The sequence below is a fragment of the Erinaceus europaeus genome, chromosome 7 (assembly GCF_950295315.1).
Source record: "Erinaceus europaeus chromosome 7, mEriEur2.1, whole genome shotgun sequence".
Taxonomy (NCBI): domain Eukaryota; kingdom Metazoa; phylum Chordata; class Mammalia; order Eulipotyphla; family Erinaceidae; genus Erinaceus; species Erinaceus europaeus.
The window spans coordinates 47,235,118-47,261,517 of record NC_080168.1 but is presented as its reverse complement, the minus strand read 5'-3'; the positions used below and the strand labels follow the sequence as shown (position 1 = coordinate 47,261,517).

The following is a 26,400-nucleotide window of genomic DNA, read 5'->3' as shown; positions in this document are numbered from 1 at the left end:
AAGTCCTCTTGGGTGAAGTGTTGGTTCCCCAGTTTTTTAAAAGATTGTTTATTCATTTGTTATTGGATTTAGATAATTCTTTATAAATCTTGTATATTAGCTTGTTATCTGATATATCAATATAAAGTGTGACTATTTTCTTCCATTGGGTAGGATACTTTATTGTTATGATAGTTTCCTTCACTCTGAAGAAGGTACTTAGTTCATATCATCAGCATTTAGTATCAAGTACATATGCATTTGTTCCTATTATGCAAAAGATTCTAAGTTCTAGTTAAGACAGAGCAGTAAACTTAGGCAGCTTTATGAGAACATGCACTCTTTTTTGACAGATGATCTATACAATAACTTTTTTTCCCCTAATTCATCAGGTCTCACACAAAGATGCTAGGCAATGTTATGGCTATCACTGGCTGTCAGAAGAAAACGAAGATGCGTATTATACTGCTAATCTTGTATTCTCACCAAGCAAGAGCTTTGTCTACCTTGAACCCATGACTGGTGAAATGCCTTGTGGCCAAATTCAGAAGCTCCAAGTACATTATATACTGAATGGAAAGGTTAAACAAGAACTGAAGGAGCTTGTATTCTATTATCTGGTGAGAAGAAAAGTCACTGCAATTATCATCTATAGACAAAAGTAGTCTTTAGGGCAAAGAATAATAAAACTCTTTAGAATCACTGCTTTTATGTCATATCTATGTTCCTAAATCTGACTTCTCTCAGGGCTAATATGTGCTAGCAGAGGCTCAAAAACGCAAGCACATCACAAGGAGGGTAGGTTTCAGGTTAAGATCTGTCAAGTAATTTTATTTTCACTTTTCCTATTTTTTTTTTTAGGTAATGGCAAAGGGAGGAATAGTCTACAGTAGGACTCATGCATTACCTATGGAAGAGGGAGACAGTGAGTAATTCCATGATTTCATATTTTTGTTGAAGCCTAAAATGATGAGAAATAGGAATTATGAGAGAAGATGGAACTTCGATAAGATTTTCTTAAAAATTAGAATGGTTGGAGATTTAAAGTTTTTAGGGGGCAATTACATATTATAAATCTCTTGTTTATTATATCTACTACTCCTAGTAGCAGAAATAAGCATTAAGCAGACCCAACTCTTAAAATGACTTTGTGCAGCAGAAAATTTTCAATTTAGTTAGTCTTGGGGAGATCTAACCCATAATCAATTACTTATTTCTCTCTGTACTCTAGTGAGTGGCCATTTTTCTCTGACATTTCCTGTGGAGTCAAACATTGCTCCTGTTGCTCGAGTGCTCATCTATGCCATTTTACCTGATGGGGAGGTAATCGGTGATTCTGCAAGATACGAGGTTGAAAACTGCCTGCCCAACAAGGTGGGTGTTACAGATCATAAATAAATCAAACATTTAAACCCTGAAATTGTTATTGCTATCAATTCTTTTCTACAAGCAAGCACAGGGGTCAAAGAGGTTAAAAAATTTCCAGAGTTTTAGCAAGATCATAACAAAGGTTTGGTCTCTTGACTACTAGTGTGAACTTGTCATATGTTGTCTTTTACTCTATAATTTGGCATACCTTATTTCCTTCTTCTATAACAAAATGTTGGCAGGTATGTAAGTTTTCAAGATGGCTAAAGGAATAAAAGGCAATACGAGGCTCTAAAACCATTTGTTTCTCACTAACAGTGAAAACCATACCACGTATCAAAGACAAAAATGGCATCTCAAATTAAAAAACTTACGAAGTACGTAGTTATCACTATAATGACTCAAATGATTCCTGAGAATCAGAATGAAGTATAGAGGACAAGCTTCAAGGCTGCATTGTGCCAATTACCACAAAATTAAAAGACATTAAGCTTTGTATATGAGGAACACTTAGAAAATTCTTATGAATGCATGATTAATCCAGGAAATTTATTTCTCTGATCTTTCTCCCTAATTCTACAGGTGAATTTGAGCTTCACTTCAGCACAAAGTTTTCCAGCCTCAAAAGCTCACCTGCACGTCAAAGCTTCTCCCATGTCTCTTTGTGCGCTCCGAGCTGTGGACCAGAGTGTGCTGCTTATGAAGCCTGAGGCAGAGCTCTCTACAGCCTCGGTGAGTTACTGTCAAACCTGAGGATCAGGAAAGGCTACATGAGCAGCAAAGGGCAAGGAGAAATGCCTATATGAGTAAGAGACAAACTCTATTAAAATTATATCTATCATGACCTGATAAGCCCTTTCACAGCTCAGCACTTACAGGGGACTTCATGACCTTAATTTGGTTCTGAGTACTGGATATGCCATAGCTTAGTGATATGCCATAGCTTAGTGTAGTCTCATGTTCTTGCCTGAAATAAATTACATCTAAAAATTAAGTGTATCTAGAGCCTGTGAAATAGCTGACTTGGAAGTGAGTGCACTGCTTTGGCATGTGTGTGACTCAGGTTTAAGCCTGGCCAACACCACACCGAAAGAAACTTCAGTGCTGTGGTCTCTTTGACTCCTCTCTCTACCTCTCTGTCTCCATCTAAAATAAGTAATAATATAAAATTAAAAATGTAGTTAGTACTTATGAGGACTTTCATGTGTGCTTTTGGGGGGTTTAGGAATATCTGCACATTGCTATATATCTATGTCTACTTAGCTATTCAAAAGTTTGCATGATGTCACATTAACTTTAGAATAGACCTAATTAGTATCTGTCTTTGAGTTTCCAAAGGAAATTGAAGAGGATTTCCCCTTTCTGACAAAGGTTGAAAAGTAAAACAAACATTCAGTTTTTGTTTTGTAGTACCTAGTAGCACCCTAAGCAGAAAGTTCCACCAAGCTTCTTTCCCTGAAAATACCTTACACAGGTGCTGATTATTATCACATTACTCCTGATATTACAGTATGTGATTATTATTTAAGGTTTTCTGTGTTATAATATGGTAGGTCATGTGGGTGCCTGGGAATACTGATTTTACACACACACACACACATACACACACAAACACACACACACATTTCTTCTAAGATTCTGGCTTACTGAAGACTTCACTGGAAGATTTTACTTTTGATTTGCATAGAAACATGTATATACCCTGTCATATTAGAAAACATGCACCAACCATTGAACCATAAATCTTAGTGTTCTATGAAACCTATAATAGGGTTTTCCAAACCAGATTTTATCTTTATTTATTAGATAGAGAGAGCCAGAAATTGAGAGGAAAGGGAGTGGTAGAGAGAGAGAGAGAGAGACAGAGAGATACCTACAACATTGCTTCACCACTTGCAAAGTTTTCCCCCTGGAGGTTTGGACTGGGAGCTTGAACCTGGGTCCTTGTGCATCGTAACATGTATACTCAACCAGGTGCACCACCACCAGGTCCCAAAACCAGTTTTAATAGTTTGAAAAGTCTACCAAAAGTGGCACATTTACCTGCACTAAAATTACACAACTGAAATGTAGTATCAAATTTTTGTTTTATAAGAATTCTATCAGTTTAAGTACTGCATGGAAGTACTCTCTAATGGAAGATGTACATCATCTCTGATAAATAAAAATGAGGAAATATCAATTTATTACGTAACAAATTACATCAATAACATGAAACCTTTTAAAATAGAAGGCCCATAGAAAAATAGCAAAATTATTCTTGAGTGAAACAACTACAAATAATATTATGCAATAATAGCACTTTGTCTTTATCCACTCATGCCATTGGACACTTGGGTTGTTCCTATACCATAGCTATTATAAATAGCGCTGCAGTAAACAAGTGTGCATATATCTTTTCCAAATGTTTTTGTACTTCATATAAATTACTAGGAGTAATATTCCCAGACCATATGGTATATGTTTTAATATTATGATAAATCACTGCTGTGGTGTCTCTTCCTCGCCTGTTGTCTCTTGTCTCTGCCTCTCCTATCTGAAAAAAAGTCAGCCTGGAGTAGTAATGCCCCAGCAATGAGAATAAAGAAGAAAAAAGGAACTGGGAAGTGCTGTACCCAGTTGAGCACACGTGTTACCATGCAAAAAGACTGGGTTAATCCCTAGCTCCCACCTGTAGGTGGAAGCTTTAAGAGCAGCAAAGCAGTGCTACAGTTTTCTCTCTCTCCTTCTCTACCTCCTGTTCCCCTCTAAATTTTTCTTTATCCTATTAAATAAAATAGATAATTTTTTTCGAAGGAAAATAAAAATAGCCACAAATAAGTTTGCTTTCTCATCCTTTGCATTTGTACAGGTGTATAACTTGCTACCAGTAAGGGACCTCACTGGCTTACCTCATGGTTTAGATGAACAAGTAGAAGATTGTGTTGATCATAATGCTGTCTTTATCAATGGGATCATGTATTCTCCAGTATCAAATACAAATGAAAAAGATATGTACAGTGTCCTTGAGGTAAATTCCTTATATTGTAGATGGCTACTCTTAAAGTGCCCACGTATTTATTTTATGTCATTATATCACAGTTGAGAGTAATAGAACATAGCTCAACTGACTTCTCAATCTTGCAACAGCAACAAAAACAGATGAAAAAATATGAGCCAGTGCTCAAAATCAAGACTTTTTTCACTGAAATTCATAAGTAATACAGCATCACTGTGATCATATATGCCAGAGATTAGATACAACAATCTAAAATTTACCTGCTAAGTTATCTCCCAGGCCACCAGTTATACCAATGTCACCTATATAAAATAATTACTGTTTAAAGGTGTTTCAAAATGGAATAAAACTTTGTATATTTGTAAAATAATTGCCACTCCTACAGATGTGAACATTAAAAGTTTAATCTTAAGTTGACTGGTATGTTAAATTTAATGAAAAGAAGTATGTATCTATACATATTTTGTAATATTTATCTGTTAATCAGGTGGTGATTTTTCTCCACAGGATATGGGATTAAAGGTATTCACTAACTCAAAGATTCATAAGCCCAAATTATGTGCACAGCTTCAATACTTTCGAACAGGGGCAATGGCATCACAGCACAGAATTCTAGGTGGGCCTTCTCCAGGTAAAAAAAATATATATATATATAAATTAAAAATAATAAATATTAAGTGCCTTACATATTGAACAAAATAAGATAACTTTCAAAGATAAACTGTCACAAAATGAACAAAGCAAGCAAACAAAAAAGACTCTATTCAGACACATTAAAGTTCTTGCTGAAGGCCATATATCAAAAGAAACTGCAAAATTCTAGGTAATCCATGCACTCTAGTGAGCACACCATCCCAAAGTTCCAGAATTTCGATTGTTGCAAGTCACCACATGTGTAAAGTTGGAAAGAAAAATGTGCAGAATAAAAGAGAGGATTCGCTTATAAAGACTTTATATTCAGTAAATAGTGATAGCTATGATCAAAAAGGGAAGAGAAATGTTCCATGCATATGATCAGTGTGAACCGAAACAGAAATATTCACAAGTCAAAATGAAAAAACTTCTCATCATCCTGAGAATTTCAGCCAATATACTGAAACAGTACTCATTAGTTGTAATGGATGTCTTCTTCAAAGAATCACTTAGCAGTGTATCTATTCATAGCCTGATATTATCAAATTGTCACTGAATTAAACTTGAGCTCAAATAAGAGGTTGTCAACAGCTGAGGAAAATACACCTGAGACTCAACTGGCTACATGAAAATTAAACACTGTACTATATATTTTATCAGTTATAAACTATGTTTTATTCGTAAGCTTTATAATAACTGTGCATACAATAATACATATGCAAATTTTCCAGAGAATTAGTTACAAAATATTTACTAGAATATGTTAAATATTGAACTGTTATTATTAATAATAGTAATGATGATATTATTAAACTATTACTCGAAGTCATACCATAATGTATGCATATGAATTTTCTTTGCTCTCACAGAAGAATACATCAAATGGGAACTTTAATTCCTGCCTCCTTCCCAACTCCTCCATGTCAAAGTTATCTCCACTTAGCATAATTTTCAGTAACTAATGAGGACTCGTTTTTCACTCCATAGATAATTCAAGTCTCTTTATGTCTTGAGGTCTCAGTATTATCTGACCATGTTTCTTTTCACCCCAGCTCATTCAACTCATATAAACTACTTAATAATCTAGATAATATATCACTTCTTCATAGAAACTTTCCCATAAGGCATAAGTGCCTCCATTTTTACTTTCTTTTAAGTTCCCCAATCTCATTAACTCATTCAATTGTTGCTTTTTTGTTTTTTATATTGGTGGCCATTTTTTTCTTTCTATTTTATTTGACAGTACAGAAAAAAATTGGTAGGGGAATGGAAGATAGAAAAGGAGATAGATTCACACCTGCAGACTTGTTTTGCTGCTTATGAAGTACCCTCTGCAGGTGGGGAGCAGGGCATTGAACCCTGGTCCTTCATCATGGTTATATGCGAGCTTAACCAGGTGTGCCACCGCCCAGCCCTCCTTCTATTTTTTTATGCCATTGCTCCATTTATTTCTTTTGTAGACTTTATTATAACCTCTCATAATCTTTTTTTAATTTATTTATAAGGGAATTAATGTTTTCCATTCAACAGTAAATACAATAGTTTTAAAAAAAATTTTTTTTAAATATTCATTTTATTTATTTATTCCCTTTTGTTGCCCTTGTTGTTTTATTGTTGTAGTTATTATTGTTGTTGTCGTTGTTGGATAGGACAGAGAGAAATGGAGAGAGGAGGGGAAAACAGAGAGGAGGAGAGAAAGATAGACACCTGCAGACCTGCTTCACCGCCTGTGAAGCAACTCCCCTGCAGGTGGGGAGCCGGGGTTCGAACCGGGATCCTTATGCCGGTCCTTGTGCTTTGTGCCACCTGCGCTTAACCCGCTGCACTACAGCCCAACTCCCTAAAATTTTTTTTATATTTATTTATTTATTTATTTATTTTCCCTTTTGTTGCCCTTGTTGTTTAACATTATTGTAGTTATTATTGTTGTCATTGTTGTTGGATAGGACAGAGAGAAATGGAGAGGGGAGGGGAAGACAGAGGGGCCATACAAAGATAGACACCTACAGACCTGCTTCACTGCTTGTGAAGCAACTCCTCTGCAGGTGGGGAGCCAGGGGCTCAAACCCAGATCCGTATGCCAGTCCTTGTGCTTTGTGCCATGTGCGCTTAACCCACTGCGCCACTGCCTGACTCCCCAGTAAATACAATAGTTTGTACATGCATAAAATTTCTCAGTTTTCCATATAACAATACAACCCACACTATGTCATCCTTCTTGGACCAGTATTCTGCCCCCCCAGAGTCTTTTACATTGGTGCAATACACCAATTCCATAAGGTTCTACTTGTGTTTTCTCTTCTGATCTTGTTTTTCAACTTATGCTGAGAGTGAGATCATCCCATATTCATCCTTCTGTTTCTAACCTCTCATAATCTTTATCTTTATCTTTATTATTATTGTTTTTGTCTCCTCTTTTACCCACCATAGCCATGGCTGAATTACTAAGTGCTGAGGAAGATGCAACTATGTTAGACATGTCTTTGCCTATCACAGAGACTGTGAGAAAATACTTCCCTGAGACTTGGATCTGGGATTTGGTAGAGATAGAGTAAGTAATTTCCTTTTTATGTGATACAGTGTTGTAGACTCCTAGCAGTTTTCAATCCTTAGCCATTTTTTCAATGACCAAGTATTCCTTTTAGACACTGCTATATTCAGGAAAAATTTAAGATAAAGTACCTCTATTATGAAATTTCACTAATATAATTTTATCAGATCTAAGAAACTTTGTAGAGATGCTAAAATTTCCAGAAAAAGTTCATAGAAACTAGAAATAAACAAGTAATACACAGATCAACAATCTTGATTTAAACACAGATAGCCAGGTCAATTCCATATAATGACATAAACATAAAAATTATAAGCCTTCCCTCAATGCAAGATAATTTTAGAGGCAAATTTTAAGAATAAATTAAATTCCCACATTTATTTATATTTTTAAAAATATGTCATACAATTATATGTATGTAGGAGATTAGTAGTTTAGAATAATGACTTGGAAGAGCATTTTCCCATTTCAAATTCCAATTATATTCTCTATTGTCGGTATTTCTACTGAGCTCACTCACATAACAAAAACAGAATCATTTATAGAGCATCTCATCTTAGAAATTATTTATTAGGATTTTCTTTCTCTCTTTCTTTCTTTCTTTCTTTCTTTCTTTCTTTCTTTCTTTCTTTCTTTCTTTCTTTATTCAAGAGAGATAGCCAGAACGTTACTCTGACAAATGCAATGCTAGGGATCAAACTCTGGACTTCATACCTATAAGTCTTTCCTCACTGTATAACTTCTTAGGCTACAGAAGAATTATTTACTGCTTAATTTTGCTTTTGACATCACCATTCTCACAGCTCATCAGGTGTAGCGGAAGTAGAAGTGCAAGTCCCTGACACCATTACTGAGTGGAAGGCAGGGGCCTTCTGCCTGTCAGAGGAGAGTGGGCTTGGTCTCTCCCCTACTGCTTCTCTCCAAGTCTTTCAACCTTTCTTTGTGGATCTCACCCTGCCATATTCTGTGATCCGTGGAGAGGCCTTCACTCTCAAGGCCACTGTTCTCAACTACCTTCCTAACTGCATCTGGGTAAGAACATCTTTATTTTCAAGTAAAATAAAATTTAGCAGTCTAATAACTTAAGCATGCATTCCTAGGAATACTGACAATGTTCTGTGTGTAGATTTTCTTACTAAAGGAAAACTTTTAGAGATATTCAAATGTTACATAAACTATGTTTTTTAGGTTTCCAAATACCAGATTACAACTTTAAAAATATTTATTATTATTTTTTAATTGCCACCACCAAGGTTATGGCTGGGTCTTGGTGCCTGTACAACAAATCTACTGCTCCTGGCAATCATGTTTTCTTTCTTCTCATTCTCCTCCTCCTCCTCCTCCATCTTCTCCTTCTCCTTGTTCTTTTAAATATAGATACAGAGAAAAGTTAAGAGGGAAGGAGGAGATATATAGAGAGTGACACCAGCTTGCAGCACTGCTCCACCATTCATGAAGCCCACAGGTGGGAATAGGGGTTTGATCCAAGTCCTTGTGCACTCTACCAGGTGTGCCAATACCTGACCCTCACCAAATCACAACTCAACACAAGTTCCTGACCCTTATCATGATCTCTTAATGTCAAGAGAGCTCATGCAGGATGAATATTTTGACATGAACAATAAAAATCATACACTTCATTCTTAAACATAGTTTGTCTAAGGTTTCAACTTATAAGTACCATATATTTAATTTTATCATTAGCTATACTAAACCTAACATTTAAAATTATTTGTATAAAACAGAAAGTTATTTTGAAGTATAGGTATCTCCGTGGTAGAGTTCATGTCTTGCACGTGTGAAGCTCTGGGTTCAGCCCTCGGCACCGAATAAGATGGCAGGATTGTGCTGAGGTCTCCCTCTTTCTCAGCAATACCCATATAGTCAGTCTCTCTCTCTCTCTCTCTCTCTCTCTCTCTCTCTGTCTCTCTCTCTCTCTTTGTCTGTCTCTCTCTCTCTCTCTCTCACTTTTTCTCACTCTCAAAATAAAGGTATTTGTCACCCTATTTTTGTGGAAACAGCAAGTGTCTGTAAATCTTGTGTGTTTTGTTGGCTGAACTGAGGTACACAGTCAAGCTCCCAGACCAAAAAAGAATTGCCACAGGAAACATAGTCACAAATAACACTCCGCTTTGGGGTTCCACCATGTGAAAAAAGCAAGCTATCTAAAATATGAGAATTTTAGTGTCAGAGTCATCCATAAACTACTCAGTCTTCATATATACATCTTCAATATAAAACTATTTGTATTCTGACCAAATCCTCAATATGTTTTATTTGAAACCATCCCTTCTTTGTCCCTCTTTGCTCTCTCTGATATCTCCATCTGTCTTATTTGTGACTTCAGGTCAGTGTGCACAATGAAGAATCTTCTGCATTCATAGCTGTCCCACAAGAGAAGGAACAAGAATCCTATTGCATCTGTGGGAATGAAAGGAAAACCGTGTCCTGGGCAGTGACACCAAAGTTATTAGGTGAGAAAGAGGTCTCTACAGTTTTCTCTCTTTGCTTCTTTCTTTCTTTCTTCCTTCTTTCCTTCCTTTTTATTTTTTATTTTATCTTTTTTTTTTTTTTTACCAAAACACCGCTCAGATCTGGTTTATGGCAGTGTGGGGGATTGAACCTTGGACTTCAGAGCCTTAGGCATGAAAGTCTTTTTGCATGACCATTGTGCTATAGCCCCACCCTTAGACAATTATCTACTCTGGATTTTATATATTAGTGGGATTCTAAATATGTAGCACTATTTCCCTTCAGACTGGGGTTCTCTTCGTTAATCATTATAGGATATCTTGAAGAAAACCCCCTTTCCCTTCCCTCCATCTCTATCTAGATTTTAAGTATCACCAGTCTCCAGTTTATGCTGCTTCAGACATGCTCCCATGTTTATATAGAATATAAAGGTTACAGTGGCCTGGAAAGTTACATAATTGACAAACTGCTGGACTTTCAACTATGAGATTCTAAATTCAATCCCTAGCATCTCATATGCTAGAGTGATACTCTGGTTCTCTCTGCCTTCTTCTCTCTCATTAATAAGTATATATTTGTTTTTCAAAACACAAACACACACACACACACACACACACTCACACACAGGCACATACATGGACACAAGAGGTAGCATAGTGGTTCAGCAAAAGACCCTAATAGTTGAGACATGGAGGTACAAGGTTTAATTCCTGGCATTACCATAGGCCACAATTGAACAGTTCTCTGGTAAATTAGGAAAAAAGGGTGGTCTGGGAGGTGGCACAGTGGATAAAGCATCAGACTCTCAAACATGAGGTCCCGAGTTCAATCCCCAGCAGCATATGCGATGTCTAGTTCTTTCCTATTTTTCCATAAATAAAATTTTTTAAAAATCTTTAAAAGAAAAAAACATAAAAAGAAAAAGGAAGGTTACAAAGCACTAAAATTTATATTTGTGGTTTTATTTCTTTATTTGTTCATTTTTTACCAGTGCACTTCTCAGCTTTGATTTATGGTGGTGCAAGGGACTGAACCTGGGACTTTGGAACCTCAAGCATGAGAGCCACTTTCCTTAAACATTCTGCTATCTACCCCTGCAAAATTTGTATATTGAGGTGTTTTAGTGGCATGGAGGAAGGAGGAGGTGGTCCTTATTTCTACTATTTTCCAGGAAATGTGACTTTCACTGTGAGTGCAGAGGCATTGAAGTCTGAACATCTGTGTGGAACTGAGATGACTGTGGTTCCTCAATATGGAAAGAAAGACACAATTATCAAGTCCCTATTGGTTGAAGTAAGTAACCCAGTACATAGGCCACAACATACCAATAAAACAATTTTGAATGTAGATGAAGTTGCAAATTTCAAATAAGAAAATATGAATAATGTTATCATCAATTATAAGGTTATTGTTTAATCTATCTCTTCTATAGTTATCTTTCATTTTTCTCTCATGACTTATCTTCTAAATTTTCCTCTCATTTGTTATCTACTTCATCTGTATCTCTTGTATAGTGCTTTTATTTAAGAATTTGATTATATTGGGAATGGGTAATAACGTGGTAGATTAAGTGCAAGGACCAGCATAAGGATCCAGGTTCGAGCCCCTGCTCCCCAACTGCGGGGGATGGGGGGGGCTGCTTCACAGGTGGTGAAGCCAGTCTGCTGGTGTCTATTTCTCTCCTTATTTGTCTTCCCCTCCCCTCTTGATTTCTGTCTTATCCAACAGCAATAACAATAACAATAAAGGAAATAGAATTTGATTATTGGGTTAAGAAGTGGCACATCTGGTTAAGTGCACACATTACAGTGTACAAGGACAAGGTTTCAAGCCCCTTGTCCCCACCTGCAGGGGGGAAGCTTCACAAGTGGTGAAGCAGGGCTACAGGTGTCTCTCTGTCTCTCTATCTCTCCTCCCCTCTCAATTTCAACCTGTCTCTATCCAATAATAAAGAAATAATTTTATTATATAATCTATTTGGAAACCAGTCACAAGTATCTTCGCTATCAGGAAAATTGTAGTCTCCTACACATTCTAAAAACCATTCTTTCTAACCTTTCCTTCTTTCCACATACAGCCTGAAGGACTAGAGGTTGAAAGAACATTCACCAATCTTTTTTGCCCAGAAGGTAAGAATAAATCATTAACTAAAATAACATCTCTCTTTATATTCATCTTTCCTAGAATATGATGTGATAGATAGTCTATTTATTTTCAGTTTTTATTACAATGGCCCTATAATACAATTTGAGATCTGGGTGTATGATGCCTCCTGTTCTGTTCATTCTTCTCAAGATTTTTGGCAATTCTAGGTCTTTTCTGGTTCCAGATAAACATTTGTAGCTTTTGTTCTATTATCCTAAAAATGTGGTTGGGATCTTCATGGGGACTACAATAAATTTGTTTATGGCTCTGGGCAGTATATTCATTTCAATTATGTTAATTCTCCCTACCCATGAACATGGAATATCTTTCCACTTCTTTGTGTGTTTTTCTATTTCCTCGAATAGTGACTCATAATTTTCAGTATACAAGACTTTCACTTCTTTTGTTAGGTTTATGTCTAGATATTTTATTGGTTTTGTTGCTATAATAAAAGGAATTGATTTCTGGATTTCATCTTCTTCTACCTTAGTGTTTGCATACAGGAATGTCACTGACTTTTGAATGTTAATTTTGTAGCCTGACACCTTACTGTATTGCCTGATGACTTCCAAAATCTTCTTGCTGGATTTTTAAAGTTTTTCTATATATAATATCATGTCATCTGCAAATAGGGAGAGTTTGACTTCTTCTCTTCCAATCTGTATCCCTTTAATTCCTTGCTCCTGCCTGACTGCTATGGCAAGAACTTCCAACACTATGTTGAATAGTAATGGTGATAGTGGGCAGCCCTGTCTAGTACCTGATCTGAGGGGAAATGCTTCCAGTCTTTCACCGTTGAGTATGATGTTGGCTGTAGGTTTGTATATGGACTCCACTATCTTAAGGAATTTTCTATCTATTCCCATTTTTTGATCATCACGAAAGGATGCTGGATTTTGTCAAAGGCTTTCTCTGCATCTATTGACATAACCATGTGGGTATTTAGATTTATTTTTTATATTTAAGTGAATTTAGCACTTGCTACTGAGTCATTTTATCATGAGTTCTCCTCTATTTCTGAATTTCTGTCTAAGACTAATCAAGTAGGTTTATATTATTTTAATTACACATATAATACAAAAAATTCTTCTCCTTAAAAAAAAAGAACCTAGTTTTATAAGTTACTATCTCCCCTGTGAAAATTTTCCACAACTTAGTGATCAACCACATACCTTTAGAAATAATATCTACAGACTTTGTGTTTGTCATTTGCCTAGACAGTATAAGTTGCATATTATAACCTAGATTTAGCTTTTTTTTTTTACTAACAAATCAATCTACCCATATTGGATTATAGAGTTCCATTTAAGTACATATATCAATATGCCAGACTTCTAAGTATTTAAAAAAATTCAAAATGAATTTTTAAAACTATTCAAATAATTAATAGTCCTTTCTTTTTTATATTTTTTAAAATATTTATTTATTCCCTTTTGTAGTCCTTGTTGCTCCACTGATGTAGTTATCACTGATGTCTTCATTGTTGGATAGGACAGAGATAAATGAAGAGAGGAGGGGAAGACAGAGAGGGGGAGAGAAAGATAGACACCTTCAGACCTGCTTCACTGCTTGTGAAGCGACTTTCCTGTAGGTGGGGAGCCGGGGGCTCAAACTGGGATCCTAATGCCAGTCCCTAAGCTTTGCACCATGTGGGCTTAACCCACTGCGCTACTGCCTGACTCCCAATAGCCCTTTTTATGCACATATATAGGCATATTTAATATAAATACCCAAATGAAATGTGAAATAATTTATTTAGAAAAGGTATGCATATTTTTCATTTAATTAGGGCTACAGTGTTCCTTTCTGCACTAATTAAGTACACATTTTAACTAGTTCAAAATCACTATCTATATTCAAAATTTTGGATTTTACCAGAAATTTGATTGTAAACATATAATTCTTTTAATCTACACTACTGTACTCACTAGAATCTGGTAAGTTGACACAAATAACAGAATTCTTAGTAGAATTGGGAAATTGTGGGAAAATTTTTCATAGTTAGCTTATACATTGAGTTTTTTTTTTCCAAACAACTATTGTTGAGTAAATAGGAAGATGGACACTATATCACCCTGTGATAGTTATCTTATGTCAGTCATAAAATGACTATAATGGAATCACACATCATGAGAATTCACCTACATAGATGGGTGAATATATCTACCTTGATGGTTGATAGATGGTTGAAAAGTTCAGAATTCTGTGCATACTTGAGATATTTAAATAAAAACTTAAAAAAACAGAAGGAAGACTTTTTCGTAAGAAGTTTAGATATAAGGCATCCTTCTTAATTCTGAGTCTTGGAGTTCTTCAGAAAGTCACAAGAGAAATAATTAACATTATGGCTTGGTTGTGTCTCTCTAGGTGAGGAACTAACTGGAAAAGTGTCTCTGAAGCTGCCATCAAATGTGGTAGAAGAATCTGCTAGAGCCTCATTCTCAGTTTTGGGTGAGTTTCCAGCTACTGGATTATTCTACTGTATCAAGAGTTTCTAATAATGACTATGATTTTTAAATACATTCTTTCCTTTTTTGGAGTGGTGCACTGTTTTAAGTATACTTCATTCCTGAAACAATCACCCCCCTTAAGGTCCTCATTTCTGTACTTTAGCTATTCATTTGTTGATTTTTAATGATTTATATATGCTATGATCTTATTCATTTTCCATCATTTCATTCTAGGAGACACAATGACCAATGCCATGAAAAACACACAGAATCTCCTGCAAATGCCCTATGGCTGTGGTGAACAGAATATGGTCCTCTTTGCTCCTAACATCTATGTTCTGGATTATCTAAATGAAACACAGCAGTTAACACCAGACATCAAGTCCAAAGCTATTGGCTACCTCAACACTGGTGAGTAAATGACTGAGTGATTTACAGTTTTGACATTAGATTGTATTAAAAAAGAAAAAAAAAAGACGTGAGCTATGTACTTGTCAATTTTATGATGTGTTAGCTTATCGTGATAGTTACTATGGCAATTAGTTACATAGTAACTATCCAGTGTTCAGCTTCTAATAACATCCTTAGGGTTCAATCTGTTGATAATGTATTAGCAGAAGATATTAGGAAATGTCACATGTGAAAACAATAAATATTTTTAAGTATTCCTATAGTTACAGCATGCTCAATGCATTTTATTATTTCACTACATCATTTCTTAGGTTACCAGAGACAGCTGAAATACAAGCACTTTGATGGCTCCTATAGCACTTTTGGGGAAATGTATGGCAGAAGTGAGAGTAATACCTGGTAAGGAAAATACTGTTTTTCTAGCTCTTATTTCTGTGCCAGCTGTTCTACACATATAGTCACAGTAATATTCTTAATAACACTAGAAGATATTATAGCTTTAACCTTTATTTGGTTATACTAGATAAGTCACTAGTACTAGCAGGATAACAAGCAAAACAGTTTAAATTCACACATATGTATGTTAGACTTGTCCCCAATGTTCTTCTAAAACATTATTTCTAAAATAATTCTCGTAACCATTAACTTTTTACTTATATTCCAGTTAACACACTGCATGACTTCTATATAAACTATTTCAATATCAGCTTATTTTTATATCACATTTGTAACACTCATTGTGATTTATAATAAATCCATTAAAAGGAGTAAAAATGAGAAGGAATTGTGTGATATAAAATACTTTTAAAGTCACTAAGGAAAATTAATTCTGGGAGAAATTACTTTCTTTAAAACTTGTACATAAAATAAACTGCCACCTACAGAAGGAACTCTTAAAAAAATGAGTCAGTCTTAATCAAATAAGAAAACAAAAGTGTCATTAGAGTTCTTAGACTTTCTGTAGCAAAGAGAAAATGACTCAGCAAAGAAATACTGTATCAGCAGACATTAAGTAGTGTAAACTGGGGGTATGGATCGACCTGTCAATGCCTATGCTCAGCAGAGAAGCAATTATAGAAGTCAGAACTCCTACCTTCTGTTCCCCATAAACAGCCTTGATCTATACTCCCAGTGGGAGAGAAAGTGATAGGATGAAGATAAGAGGACTCTGAACTCCAGCTCCATCAGCACCCAGAGAGAGAGAGAGAGAAGGAATAGGAGAGGGACATAAGGAGTTAGTTATGATGTCGCGAGTGGCTTGGAGGGGAAGAGAGTATTGAATCAGAAAAAAAAAAGGCAGCTATGTATAAATGTGAACTGATAGTTGTAGAGAAGATGGTTGCCCCATGTCTACAACCTTAGGGGAACTATGGTGGATTGCAGTGGGGAGACTGAAGATTCAGAACTCTGGTTGTGGGATTGGTGTGGATTCAAATCCCTGTTGACATATAATTCTGTAGTAATAATAATAATAATAATAATAATAATAATAATAAAAGACTAGATAGGAGAGCTCTAATACACAAGAAAACCCATTAGTCACACTGATGTAAGAGGAATCATATCTGTTGTTATGAAGGGGTTACAAAGTACAATAAATATCATCACATTTTTTTCCACTCAGGCTCACAGCCTTTGTACTGAAGAGTTTTGCCCAGGCTCGAACCTACATCTTCATTGATGAAGCACACATTACCCAAGCCCTCAGATGGCTTTCCCAAAAGCAGAAAGAAAATGGTTGTTTTAGGAGTTCTGGGTCACTGCTAAACAATGCCATTAAGGTAAAATGTTATGGGAGTTAGTTGTGATCATCCATTATGTTATAAGGATTAGAAGAAGAATTAATAACACAATGGTTCCTTAAGGAATATATCAGGAGAAAAACAGTAGCACTGAGAAAGAGATCGAATAACTAAATTGATTGTGATAATTTTCCCTATGGGAATGAATATATGTAAGATTACAATCCATGGTAGCAGAATATAAAGATCTATCCAAGGTCATTGTCAAAAGTTAAATTATTCCTCTCTCTTTCTCTCTCTCTCTTACAGGGTGGAGTAGAAGATGAAGTGACCCTTTCTGCATATATCACCATTGCCCTTCTGGAAATTCCTCTTCCTGTCACTGTAAGTACTACTTCTCCTAAGGATATGTGAGACTGGAATCAATTAAACTGCTGGTCTGCTATCTGAAATATCATCCTATTAAAAGTCAGGATCAGCTTTCTTTCAATGTACAGCCAGTGCTTCCCAGATCAATACAGAATTTGGTCAAATCATTAAGATAGACATTTTCCCAGTGAAGTTCTCAAATTATTTTTATCCTAACACCCGAAGCCACAACTATGTACTCATAAAATGAATTCTAAAGATGTGGCCCTTCTATCTTCCTTGTGAATATGATAACAGACAATACTACTCTCTATCTTAAGAATGGGACACGGTGGACAAATATATTTAAAACACTCCTTTATCTTTTGTGCTTTGATCTGTGAGTTGACCTGGTCATGCCAGTCTCTCTTCACAAAGCTCAGTGTCCTTCTGGTTCTCCCTCCTCAGCATCCTGTTGTCCGCAATGCCTTGTACTGCCTGGAGTCAGCCTGGAAATCAGAAAAGGAAGGACACCATAAAAATCATGTCTATACCAAAGCACTGTTGGCTTATGCTTTTGCCCTGGCAAATAATCAGGACAAAAAGAGCGAAGTACTTAACTCACTTAATGATGAAGCTGTGAAGGAAGGTAAGAGTACACCTAAGATCTTTCTCCTACTCTGTAGTAGTCAACCAGAACTACACCACAAGGGGGCAGGCCATGGCTCACCAAGTTTAAAGCACAAGTTGCCATGTATAAGGATCCAGGTTCTACCTGGAGAGGGGGAAGTTTCATGAGCAGTGAAGCAGAGTTGCAGAGGTGTTTCTTTCTCTCTCCTTATCTACCCCTCAGCCCTCAATTTTTCTTTGTCCTATCAAGTAAAAAGAAAAAAAAAAGGTCTCCAAGAGCATTGGAATTACAGTTTATTGACTAAGCCCCAGTGATAACCCTGGTAGGAAAAGAAAGAAAATCTTACTAATATAGGAAAGTTCCCTGTGTACCATCCCTACTTTAAACATTTTGTTGATAGAGGCAGAGAGAAATTGGGAGGGTAAGAGGAATAAAGAGGGAGAGAAAAAGACACCTGCAATACTGCTTCGCCATTCATGAAGACCCCAACCCCATGAAAGTGGGGACCTAAGGCTTGCACCTGGTCTTTGTGCCTGATAACATATGGACTTTATGGGGTGAACCACCACATGGCCCCTTGCAAAAGTCCTGTTTTATGCACACATACACCTATATAATATTTACCTTTAAAACATATTTTAGGAGATCGGGTGATAGAGCAGCGGGTTAAGTGCTGCTCAGCAGGTTAAGTGCTGTTCCTCACATGACGTGAGGAACAAGGAGCAGCGGCAAGGATCAACTTAAGGATCCGGGTTTGAGCCCCCTGCTCCCCACCTGCAGGGGGGTCACTTCACAAGCTCCCCCTCTCTATCTTCCCCTCCTCTCTCCATTTCTCTCTGTCCAATCCAACAATAAGGGTATCAATAACAACAATAATAATAGCCACAGCAATGATAAAACAAGGGCAACAAAAGGGAAAAAACACATTTTAATCTTTACATAAATAATATCACACCTTCTAATATTTCTGCATCTTGTTTCCATCTTGTCTGTGTTTACTTTTTATTTTTTTTAAGTTGAACATTATTCTAACTGGAATCCCCTACATGGATGACTAAAATTTTAGTTCAGTAAATTCCAGTGATACCAGTAGGCCATAATTTATTTTTTAAAAAATCAACTCATGAGTTATTTTCTTGTTTATTTGTTGCTATTACAGATGATGATGCAATGAAGATTCATATACATATCTCCTTGTTTGTGTGTTACTTAAAGTTATACTTAAAGAAGTATGTTATTAACAAGCTCAACAATCCTCCCATTTGTTATTTATTTATTTATTCATTCATTTATTTATTTTCCCTCCAGGGTTATTGCTAGGACTTGGTGCTGACACACAAATCCACTGCTCCTGGAGGCCACCCCCCATTTTATTGAATAGGTCAGAGAGAAATTGAAAGAAGAGGGGAATATAGAGGGGGAGAGAAAAAGATAGACACTTCCAGACCTATGTCAGCACTTGTGAAACGACCCCTCTGAAGGTGGGGAGCCAGGGGCTCAAACTGGGATCTTTGCACAAGTCCTTACATTTAGTACTAAGTGTGTTTAGCACGGTACACTATGGCTCAGCCTCTGCAATCCTCTCATTTGTATCTTTTCAAATAGGTGAACACATAATCTTTGACCCTCACAAGAAACCTCTAAGAATAAGGTTAATAGAAGAGGTTTTTTTTTAAAGATAAATAGAAAAAATAGAAAATTGCCATAACCAGGGAAAGAACTTACTCTTGTTATTTCTTTTCCCACTCAGTTATAGCAATTGAAAACTTACTATGAACTTCTGGCTCCAAAATAGTCCCTGCTTTAGCCTGGCAGAAACAAAGCAAGTTCAGGTTTATGGAAAGGTGTCTAGCTAAGGTTCAAGACAATATAATAGGAAAGCAGTTTTAATTTCAGCTCTGGTTTGAATTCTTCTGCCTTAAATATGGCTATGTAGTCACCTAATCTCTTTTCTGAACTCCAGGAGATTACATCCACTGGGAACGACCTCAGAAACTTCATGAACAAACAGACTATTTTGCCGAACACCGGGCTCCCTCTGCAGAGGTGGAGATGACTTCCTACGTGCTCCTTGCTTATCTCACTACCCAGTCAGCACCAACCACAGAGGACCTGACTTCTGCCACACATATTGTAAAGTGGATTATAAGGCAACAAAATTCCCAGGGGGGTTTCTCCTCTACCCAGGTATGTGGTTTGGCAGTCCATTTTACTCAAACCAAAAGTTTTCAACATGATATAAACACATTGGAAGAAAAAAAATCAAGAATAAGAAAAACTTGAAATGTAGATAACAATATTCAGGGACACTTCTACTAAGTATTTAAGGAACAGGGAAAGTCAAGGAGGACTAAATAGACAATACCTAGAAACCTGATGCTCCATGTCTGTGTTATTACCAGATTCATTTTCCCAGTAACATTTCTACCTACCAGGATCCTAGACTCACTGACCACAGACTAAAAATAAATCTATCATTTTTTTGAAAGTTCTAAAAATCTCTTTAAAGCTGTTTCCAGAAATGCTATGCAAAGTTCAACAGCTTCTTCTTATAAATGTTTTCATACTTGAGTCGACTTTATCTGTTTTTTTTTAAAGCCGACTTCAATGCTTACTCTCTTTGCTTAACATACAAACAATTGTTTATTGAAGCATAAAGAATTTTTTGCACCCAACTTCCTGAGCCTAACTATATAATCTTATATCTAAAAATTCATTAAATATATTCTCTTGTTTCCACGTGAATGAAATGAAAATAAATTTATATAGCAGTTATTCATGTATTAAAATTTTACTGTATCAGGGCCAGGGGGTGGCACACCTGGTTGAGCATACACACAGTGTGCTAGGACCTGGGTTCAAGCTTTTCCCACTTGCAGGGGGGAAGCTCTGCAAGTGGCAAAGTACGGCTACAGGTGTCTCTCTCTCTCTCTCTCTCTCTCTCCCTCTCTATAATCACCTTCCCTCTTGATTTCTTTATCAAATAAAATAAAGATAATAAAAAATTTAAGGAAAATTTTTACTATAAAAGGATGCTATTCAGGTTCATTCAGGAGAAGTCCAAACTTCTAATAGAAAGTGGAAATCCAAGTAAAAATGACAATAAGTCAAGATTACAATTACACTTGTTCATCTTTCCTTTCCTCCAGATAAACTGAAGTCTATCCATGATCATGGTAACACAGGACCTTAGGTCTCCTTGGGGCACTGACCTCCACAGCAAGACAGAGTTTAATTTGAATTGAAAAATGAAATCTATGTTTACAAGTGACAGACATGATATCAAATAAGATTTTTTGGCACATACCTAAAATTAACAAATTACTCTCATTCATAATATCTACTTCCAGAAATAAAATAATCCATAAACTTCTAGGGAATATAGTATAATGCATTTATATGAACATTATGGTTCATTTGCCAACTTTATGATTATAGTCAACCTAGAAGTTAGAAATATAGTATTTAGGCATGAAGGAAATAGGAAAGGGGGAATTTTGTGGCAGATAACATGGACCTCTGGATGTTCCAATTTGTTATCATATTTAACCAGATTCTCTCACTGCATATTTCAGGACACAGTTGTGGCTCTTCATGCTTTATCCAAATATGGAAAAGTCACTTTTACCAAGACAGAGAATAGTGCACAGGTCACAATACAATCTCCAGCATTCTCCAAAGTCTTCAAAGTGGACCACGACAATCGCCTGCTACTACAGCAGATTACATTACCAAGTGTGCTCGAAGAATATAACTTGGTAGCAAAGGGAGAAAGATGTGTCTACCTCCAGGTGAGCCTCTTAGAGCAGATGGGGGGGGCAGAGGGCTCACACTAATGACTTTCCTTGTAATATACTAACTCAGCAAGTATGTCAATTGAGAGAAAGAACTGAGGAAGTTGGTAGGAATCTTGAGACGGGAGAAATAAAAATGATTGCCTTTAATGTTCCACAGACATCCTTGAAATATAATATCCTCCCAAAAGACATAAAGTCCCCATTTGTTCTGGAGGTACAGACACTGCCTGAAATTTGTGATGGACGCAAAGCCCACACCAGCTTCCAGGTATTAATGAACGTCAGGTAAGGTCTTTGACTATTTCTCTTAATTCTGAGTATACCAGCCAGTCTTCTTACAGAAACTCCCAACTATGTAAAGCAGAGTGATAGAAATATTTGTACTCTATTAATTAAAAAAGCAGTGTGTTCTTATTATGCTCATGCTGATACAGAGTTGCCCAATGTTTGACTTTACATTGTACATCCTCTAACTCATAAACTTATTTCTATCAAACCTTATTATTTAAAGTTTCTTAACTCCCTTCAATGATGACTAGAGGGAAAACACTATCCCCTGTGTCTGACATGAATTGGTGATTATTCACATTTATTTTTTCCATTTTTAATGTATCCTATATTTTTGTTGCTGTCAGAGTGGAGAACTCTTCAAAGCATGAAGTAGAGACTCTCCAGTTAATCTGACTGAAAACAAGTAAATCTCAGATTATAAAAAAAATAATCATTTTGGGAAAAATATATATGTGATAATATTTAAGTAGTTGTATCACTTACAAGACAACTATATGCTCATAAGAATATCATAATCTGGTTGGACACTGTTATTTATGAAAAAAATTCAAGATAATGTGTGTGTGACAAATAACTGGTGCAGGGTAGAGTTTTTAAGCCAAGCTACACTTCACTTGTGGAGCTCTATTCAGACACATTTCAGAACCTACAAATAAGAATTCTGACTCATCTGGACTACAGTAGACCAGATCTCCAGCTTTGACAGACTCCCTGAAAATTTGATATTTTCTGAAGCACTGGATTTCCATGTACCTTTCAGAGCTGTTCAGTGATTGATATATATATGAAGATAGAGAGGGAGAGAGAGAACATTTAATATCAGTGAAAACTCTAATTCCTTTATTTCCTGAATCTTCAGTTACATTGGGAGCCGGCCTGCCTCCAATATGGTGATTGCTGATGTGAAGATGGTATCTGGTTTCATTCCCCTGAAGTCAACAGTAAAAACAGTAGGTTTACTTTAAAGCCAAGAGATGTGTTTTTTTTTCTTGTCAACTATTTCAAGTATCTACAGACTAGCACTGTATCAATATTAAATTACTATCAAAGACTTACACAGACCTCCTTTCATTTAACTGGAGTTACAGCCCAATCAAACCATCATACCTTGAAAATCGTGTTAAGAATATTCTTTTTTTAATCTTTATGTATAAAAAGGAAACATTGACAATACCATAGGATAAGAGGAGTACAACTTCGCACAATTCCCACCACCAGACCTCCGTATCCCATCCCCTCCCCTGATAGCTTTCCTATTCTTTAACCCTCTGGGAGTATGGACCCAAGATCATTGTGGGATGCAGAAGGTAGAAGGTCTGGTTTCTGTAATTGCTTCCCTGCTGAACATGGGCGTTGATAGGTCGATCCATACTCCTAGCCTGTCTCTCTCTTTCCTTAGTGGGAAAGGGCTCTGGGGAAGCAGATCTCCAAGGCACATTAGTGGAGTTGTCTGTCCAAGGAAGTCTGGTCAGCATCATGCTAGCATCTGGAACCTGGTGGCTGAAAAGAGTTAACATACAAAGCCAAACAAATTGTTGAATGATCATGGACCTAAAGGCTGGAATACTGCAGATGAAGTGTTGGGGGGGGGGGGTCCTCCATTTGGTAGATAGCTGGTAGGCAAATTTTAGTTATATTTCAAAGGGCCTGTAGCTATACTAGTGTTTTTTTGTGTTTGTTTGTTTATTTTTTGCCTGAGCCTGAAATTTGACATGCAGGTGGATCCAACTTATTGTCTGAGGAGATGATGTCATGGCTGGGAAAAGGACCAGAAAGCTGGATCAGGGAAGAGAGTAGCTCCCTAATATGGGAAAAGGGTATAAATATTGTTGACTGTAAACCCCATCGATTTGATGTGATCAGGGGCCCATAATTACCTTAGGATCCTGTGTGACGTCTGCATCCCTCTAGATCTGAGCTCATATTCTGTGGTCATGAGTAGGAACATTCCATGCTGCCACAGTATCGACACATTTTCCTCAGGTGTAGCATAGAGTATGTTGTCCATCCTCCCTTCAGAGGATGGAACATTCTCTACCATTGTTGATCCTTATGCTGGTGCTGGTCCTTGTGCTCTGCGCCAAGTGCGCTTAACCAGCTGCGCTGCCGCCCAAATCCCCAGAAATACTGATTTTTAAACAGTAGTTACATAAAACACACAAAAATAACTGGCCTGTAAAACATTTGTTTCCTGAAAAGTTTACAGTGCATACTTATCATTCAGTATAATTTTATTAAAATCATAACCAACTCAGAGAAATTGTTTTTTTTAATATTTATTGATTCCCTTTTGTTGCCCTTGTTGTTTTATTGCTGTAGTTATTATTGTTGTTGTTGTTGGATAGAACAGAGAGAAATGGATAGAGGAAGGGAAGACAGAGAGGGGCAGAGAAAGACAGACACCTGCAGACCTGCTTCACTGCCTGTGAAGTGACTCCTCTGCAGGTGGGGAGCCAGGGGCTCCAACCGGCATCCTTACGCAGGTCCTTGAGCTTTGCGCCACCTGCGCTTAACCCGCTGTGCTACCGCCTGACTCCCAGAGAAATTGTTTTAAAAAATGTATTATCTTTATTTACTTAAGAGCAACAGCCAGATATTGAGAGGGAAAGGGGAAATAAAGAGGAAGAGAGACAGAGAGACACCTGCATCCCTGCTTTACCAATTGTGAAGTTTCCCTCCTCCGGGTGTGGACCGGGGGCTCGAAACCAGGTCCTTGCACATTGTAACATATGCACTAAACCGGGTGTGCCACTGCCTGGTCCCCAGAAACAGCTTTAAGATTGTTCTTCCACCATACATTAAGATTGAGGTGACAGTTAATAGGGTAATATTCAGTTGTCTCTTTTACTAGATTTAATGACTTTGCAAGTTCTAGCTGCTTTCCACAGCTTTAATGTAACTATCTTTGTCATTTCACAAACAGTGCTAAGTGCTATTCTAGGGGTCATGTTTATTAGGAGAAATGTGTCAGTAAGCTCTGCTTTCACAAAGCTTAGACTCTTAAGATGATAAAACATATGCACATGAACCAGTTGGAAAAAATGTGAAAATGACTTACTGACAAAAATAGAAGTTTGGAGAAAAACTACATTGCTATAAATCAGAATAAAAACAAAAGTTAAAAAATGCATAAAGGCCTGGAATTCAGAATGGATCCTGAGTGTAGGTAATTCTCAGGTTTAGGTTATTTCATAGTCTTTTCTTTAAATAAATCAATTTTACACATAGAGCCTATCCCACACTAATACTAAACTCTGCATCCCGAATATCTTTTTATTTCACTTTACCACTTCATTGTCTTTACTTAAAATAGGACTCTCGGACATAATTTAATAATAAAAATTATTTTTCTGATTTCTGCAAAAGGAGTTCATCTGTTTTCATAAACTTTTGTGATATCTTTTTTTTTTCTAGCTTGAAAGGTCTAACCATGTGAGCAGGACAGAAGTCAGTAATAACCATGTTTTGATTTACCTAGATAAGGTAAGAGACCTATCACTCAGTAGTAAAATGCAGGGGCTGGGTGGTGGCACACATGGTTGAGCACACATTTTAGAATGTGCAAGGACCCATCTTCAAGCCCCCAGTCCTCACTTACAAGGGAAAAGCTTTACCAGTGGTGAAACAGGACTGCAAGTGTCTCTCTGTCTCTCTCCTTCTCTCTCACCCCCTTTTCTCTCTATTTCTGTCTCTATCCAATAAATAAAGATAATAAAAATTAAAAATAAATAAAATGCATAAACAACAACATATCGAAAGCAGCTATCCAGGAAGTAAATTAAAGGATTCAGGAAATATCTTCATGGTAAATGTTTTGAAAGTTCTAATTATCAATTCCAGTGAATATTCTCTCCATATTAATTTATATTTAATCTGGAAGTAAAAATAACTGATTTGTTGGGATATTGGAGAAGGATCACCAAAGTGAGAAATTCTTCACAAAATGTGTTTAATGTGTCTCCATGTTATTTTGAAAATACTGAGTAGTATAATGACATAATCACTGTGATTATTCAGTTAATGTATCAATATCACATCAAAAATAGAGAATGGAAAATTCTATCAATTTCAGCAAAGACTTGGATCATGAAATAGCACAAATGCTTCACCAATAAACCAGTCTTATTTTATAGCTGTATGTTATAAGATAGTTTATTCACTCATATATTTATGTAAACATTCATAGTTTACAATTTTTTAAATTTTTTATATTTATTTATTTTCCCTTTTCTTGCCCTTGTTGTTTTATTGTTTTTGTAGTTATTAATATTCTTGTTATTGATGTCGTTGTTGGATAGGACAGAGAGAAATGGAGAGAGAAGGGGAAGACAGGGAGGGGAAGAGAAAGATAGACACCTGCAGACCTGCTTCACCGCCTATGAAGTGAGGCCCCTGCAGGTAGGGAGCCGGGGGCTCGAACCGGGCCTTACACCTGTCCTTGTGCTTCACACCACCTGCACTTAACCCGCTGAGCTACCTACCGCCCGACTCCCGGTTTACAATTTTTTAAATATTTATTTAATCCCTTTTGTTGCCCTTGTTTTGTTGTTGTAGTTATTGCCGTTGTTGTTATTGATGTCGTCG

The 26,400-nt window shown here is 36.6% G+C and overlaps 1 protein-coding gene across 1 annotated transcript in view; it reads left to right on the top strand.

The window, feature by feature from the left end:
• Positions 1-26,400, top strand: part of A2M (alpha-2-macroglobulin) — a 49,506-nt gene that overhangs the window by 20,329 nt on the left and 2,777 nt on the right. The window contains exons 12-33 of the mRNA XM_016185065.2: positions 372-599; positions 841-904; positions 1,211-1,353; positions 1,930-2,079; positions 4,199-4,357; positions 4,853-4,976; positions 7,409-7,529; positions 8,333-8,561; positions 9,877-10,003; positions 11,173-11,294; positions 12,079-12,130; positions 14,514-14,597; positions 14,831-15,007; positions 15,319-15,406; positions 16,632-16,788; positions 17,059-17,133; positions 17,566-17,746; positions 19,692-19,915; positions 21,304-21,519; positions 21,683-21,810; positions 22,676-22,766; positions 25,231-25,299. Coding sequence (XP_016040551.1) covers positions 372-599; positions 841-904; positions 1,211-1,353; positions 1,930-2,079; positions 4,199-4,357; positions 4,853-4,976; positions 7,409-7,529; positions 8,333-8,561; positions 9,877-10,003; positions 11,173-11,294; positions 12,079-12,130; positions 14,514-14,597; positions 14,831-15,007; positions 15,319-15,406; positions 16,632-16,788; positions 17,059-17,133; positions 17,566-17,746; positions 19,692-19,915; positions 21,304-21,519; positions 21,683-21,810; positions 22,676-22,766; positions 25,231-25,299 — 3,009 coding nt within the window. The remainder of the gene's footprint in view (positions 1-371; positions 600-840; positions 905-1,210; positions 1,354-1,929; positions 2,080-4,198; positions 4,358-4,852; positions 4,977-7,408; positions 7,530-8,332; positions 8,562-9,876; positions 10,004-11,172; positions 11,295-12,078; positions 12,131-14,513; positions 14,598-14,830; positions 15,008-15,318; positions 15,407-16,631; positions 16,789-17,058; positions 17,134-17,565; positions 17,747-19,691; positions 19,916-21,303; positions 21,520-21,682; positions 21,811-22,675; positions 22,767-25,230; positions 25,300-26,400) is intronic.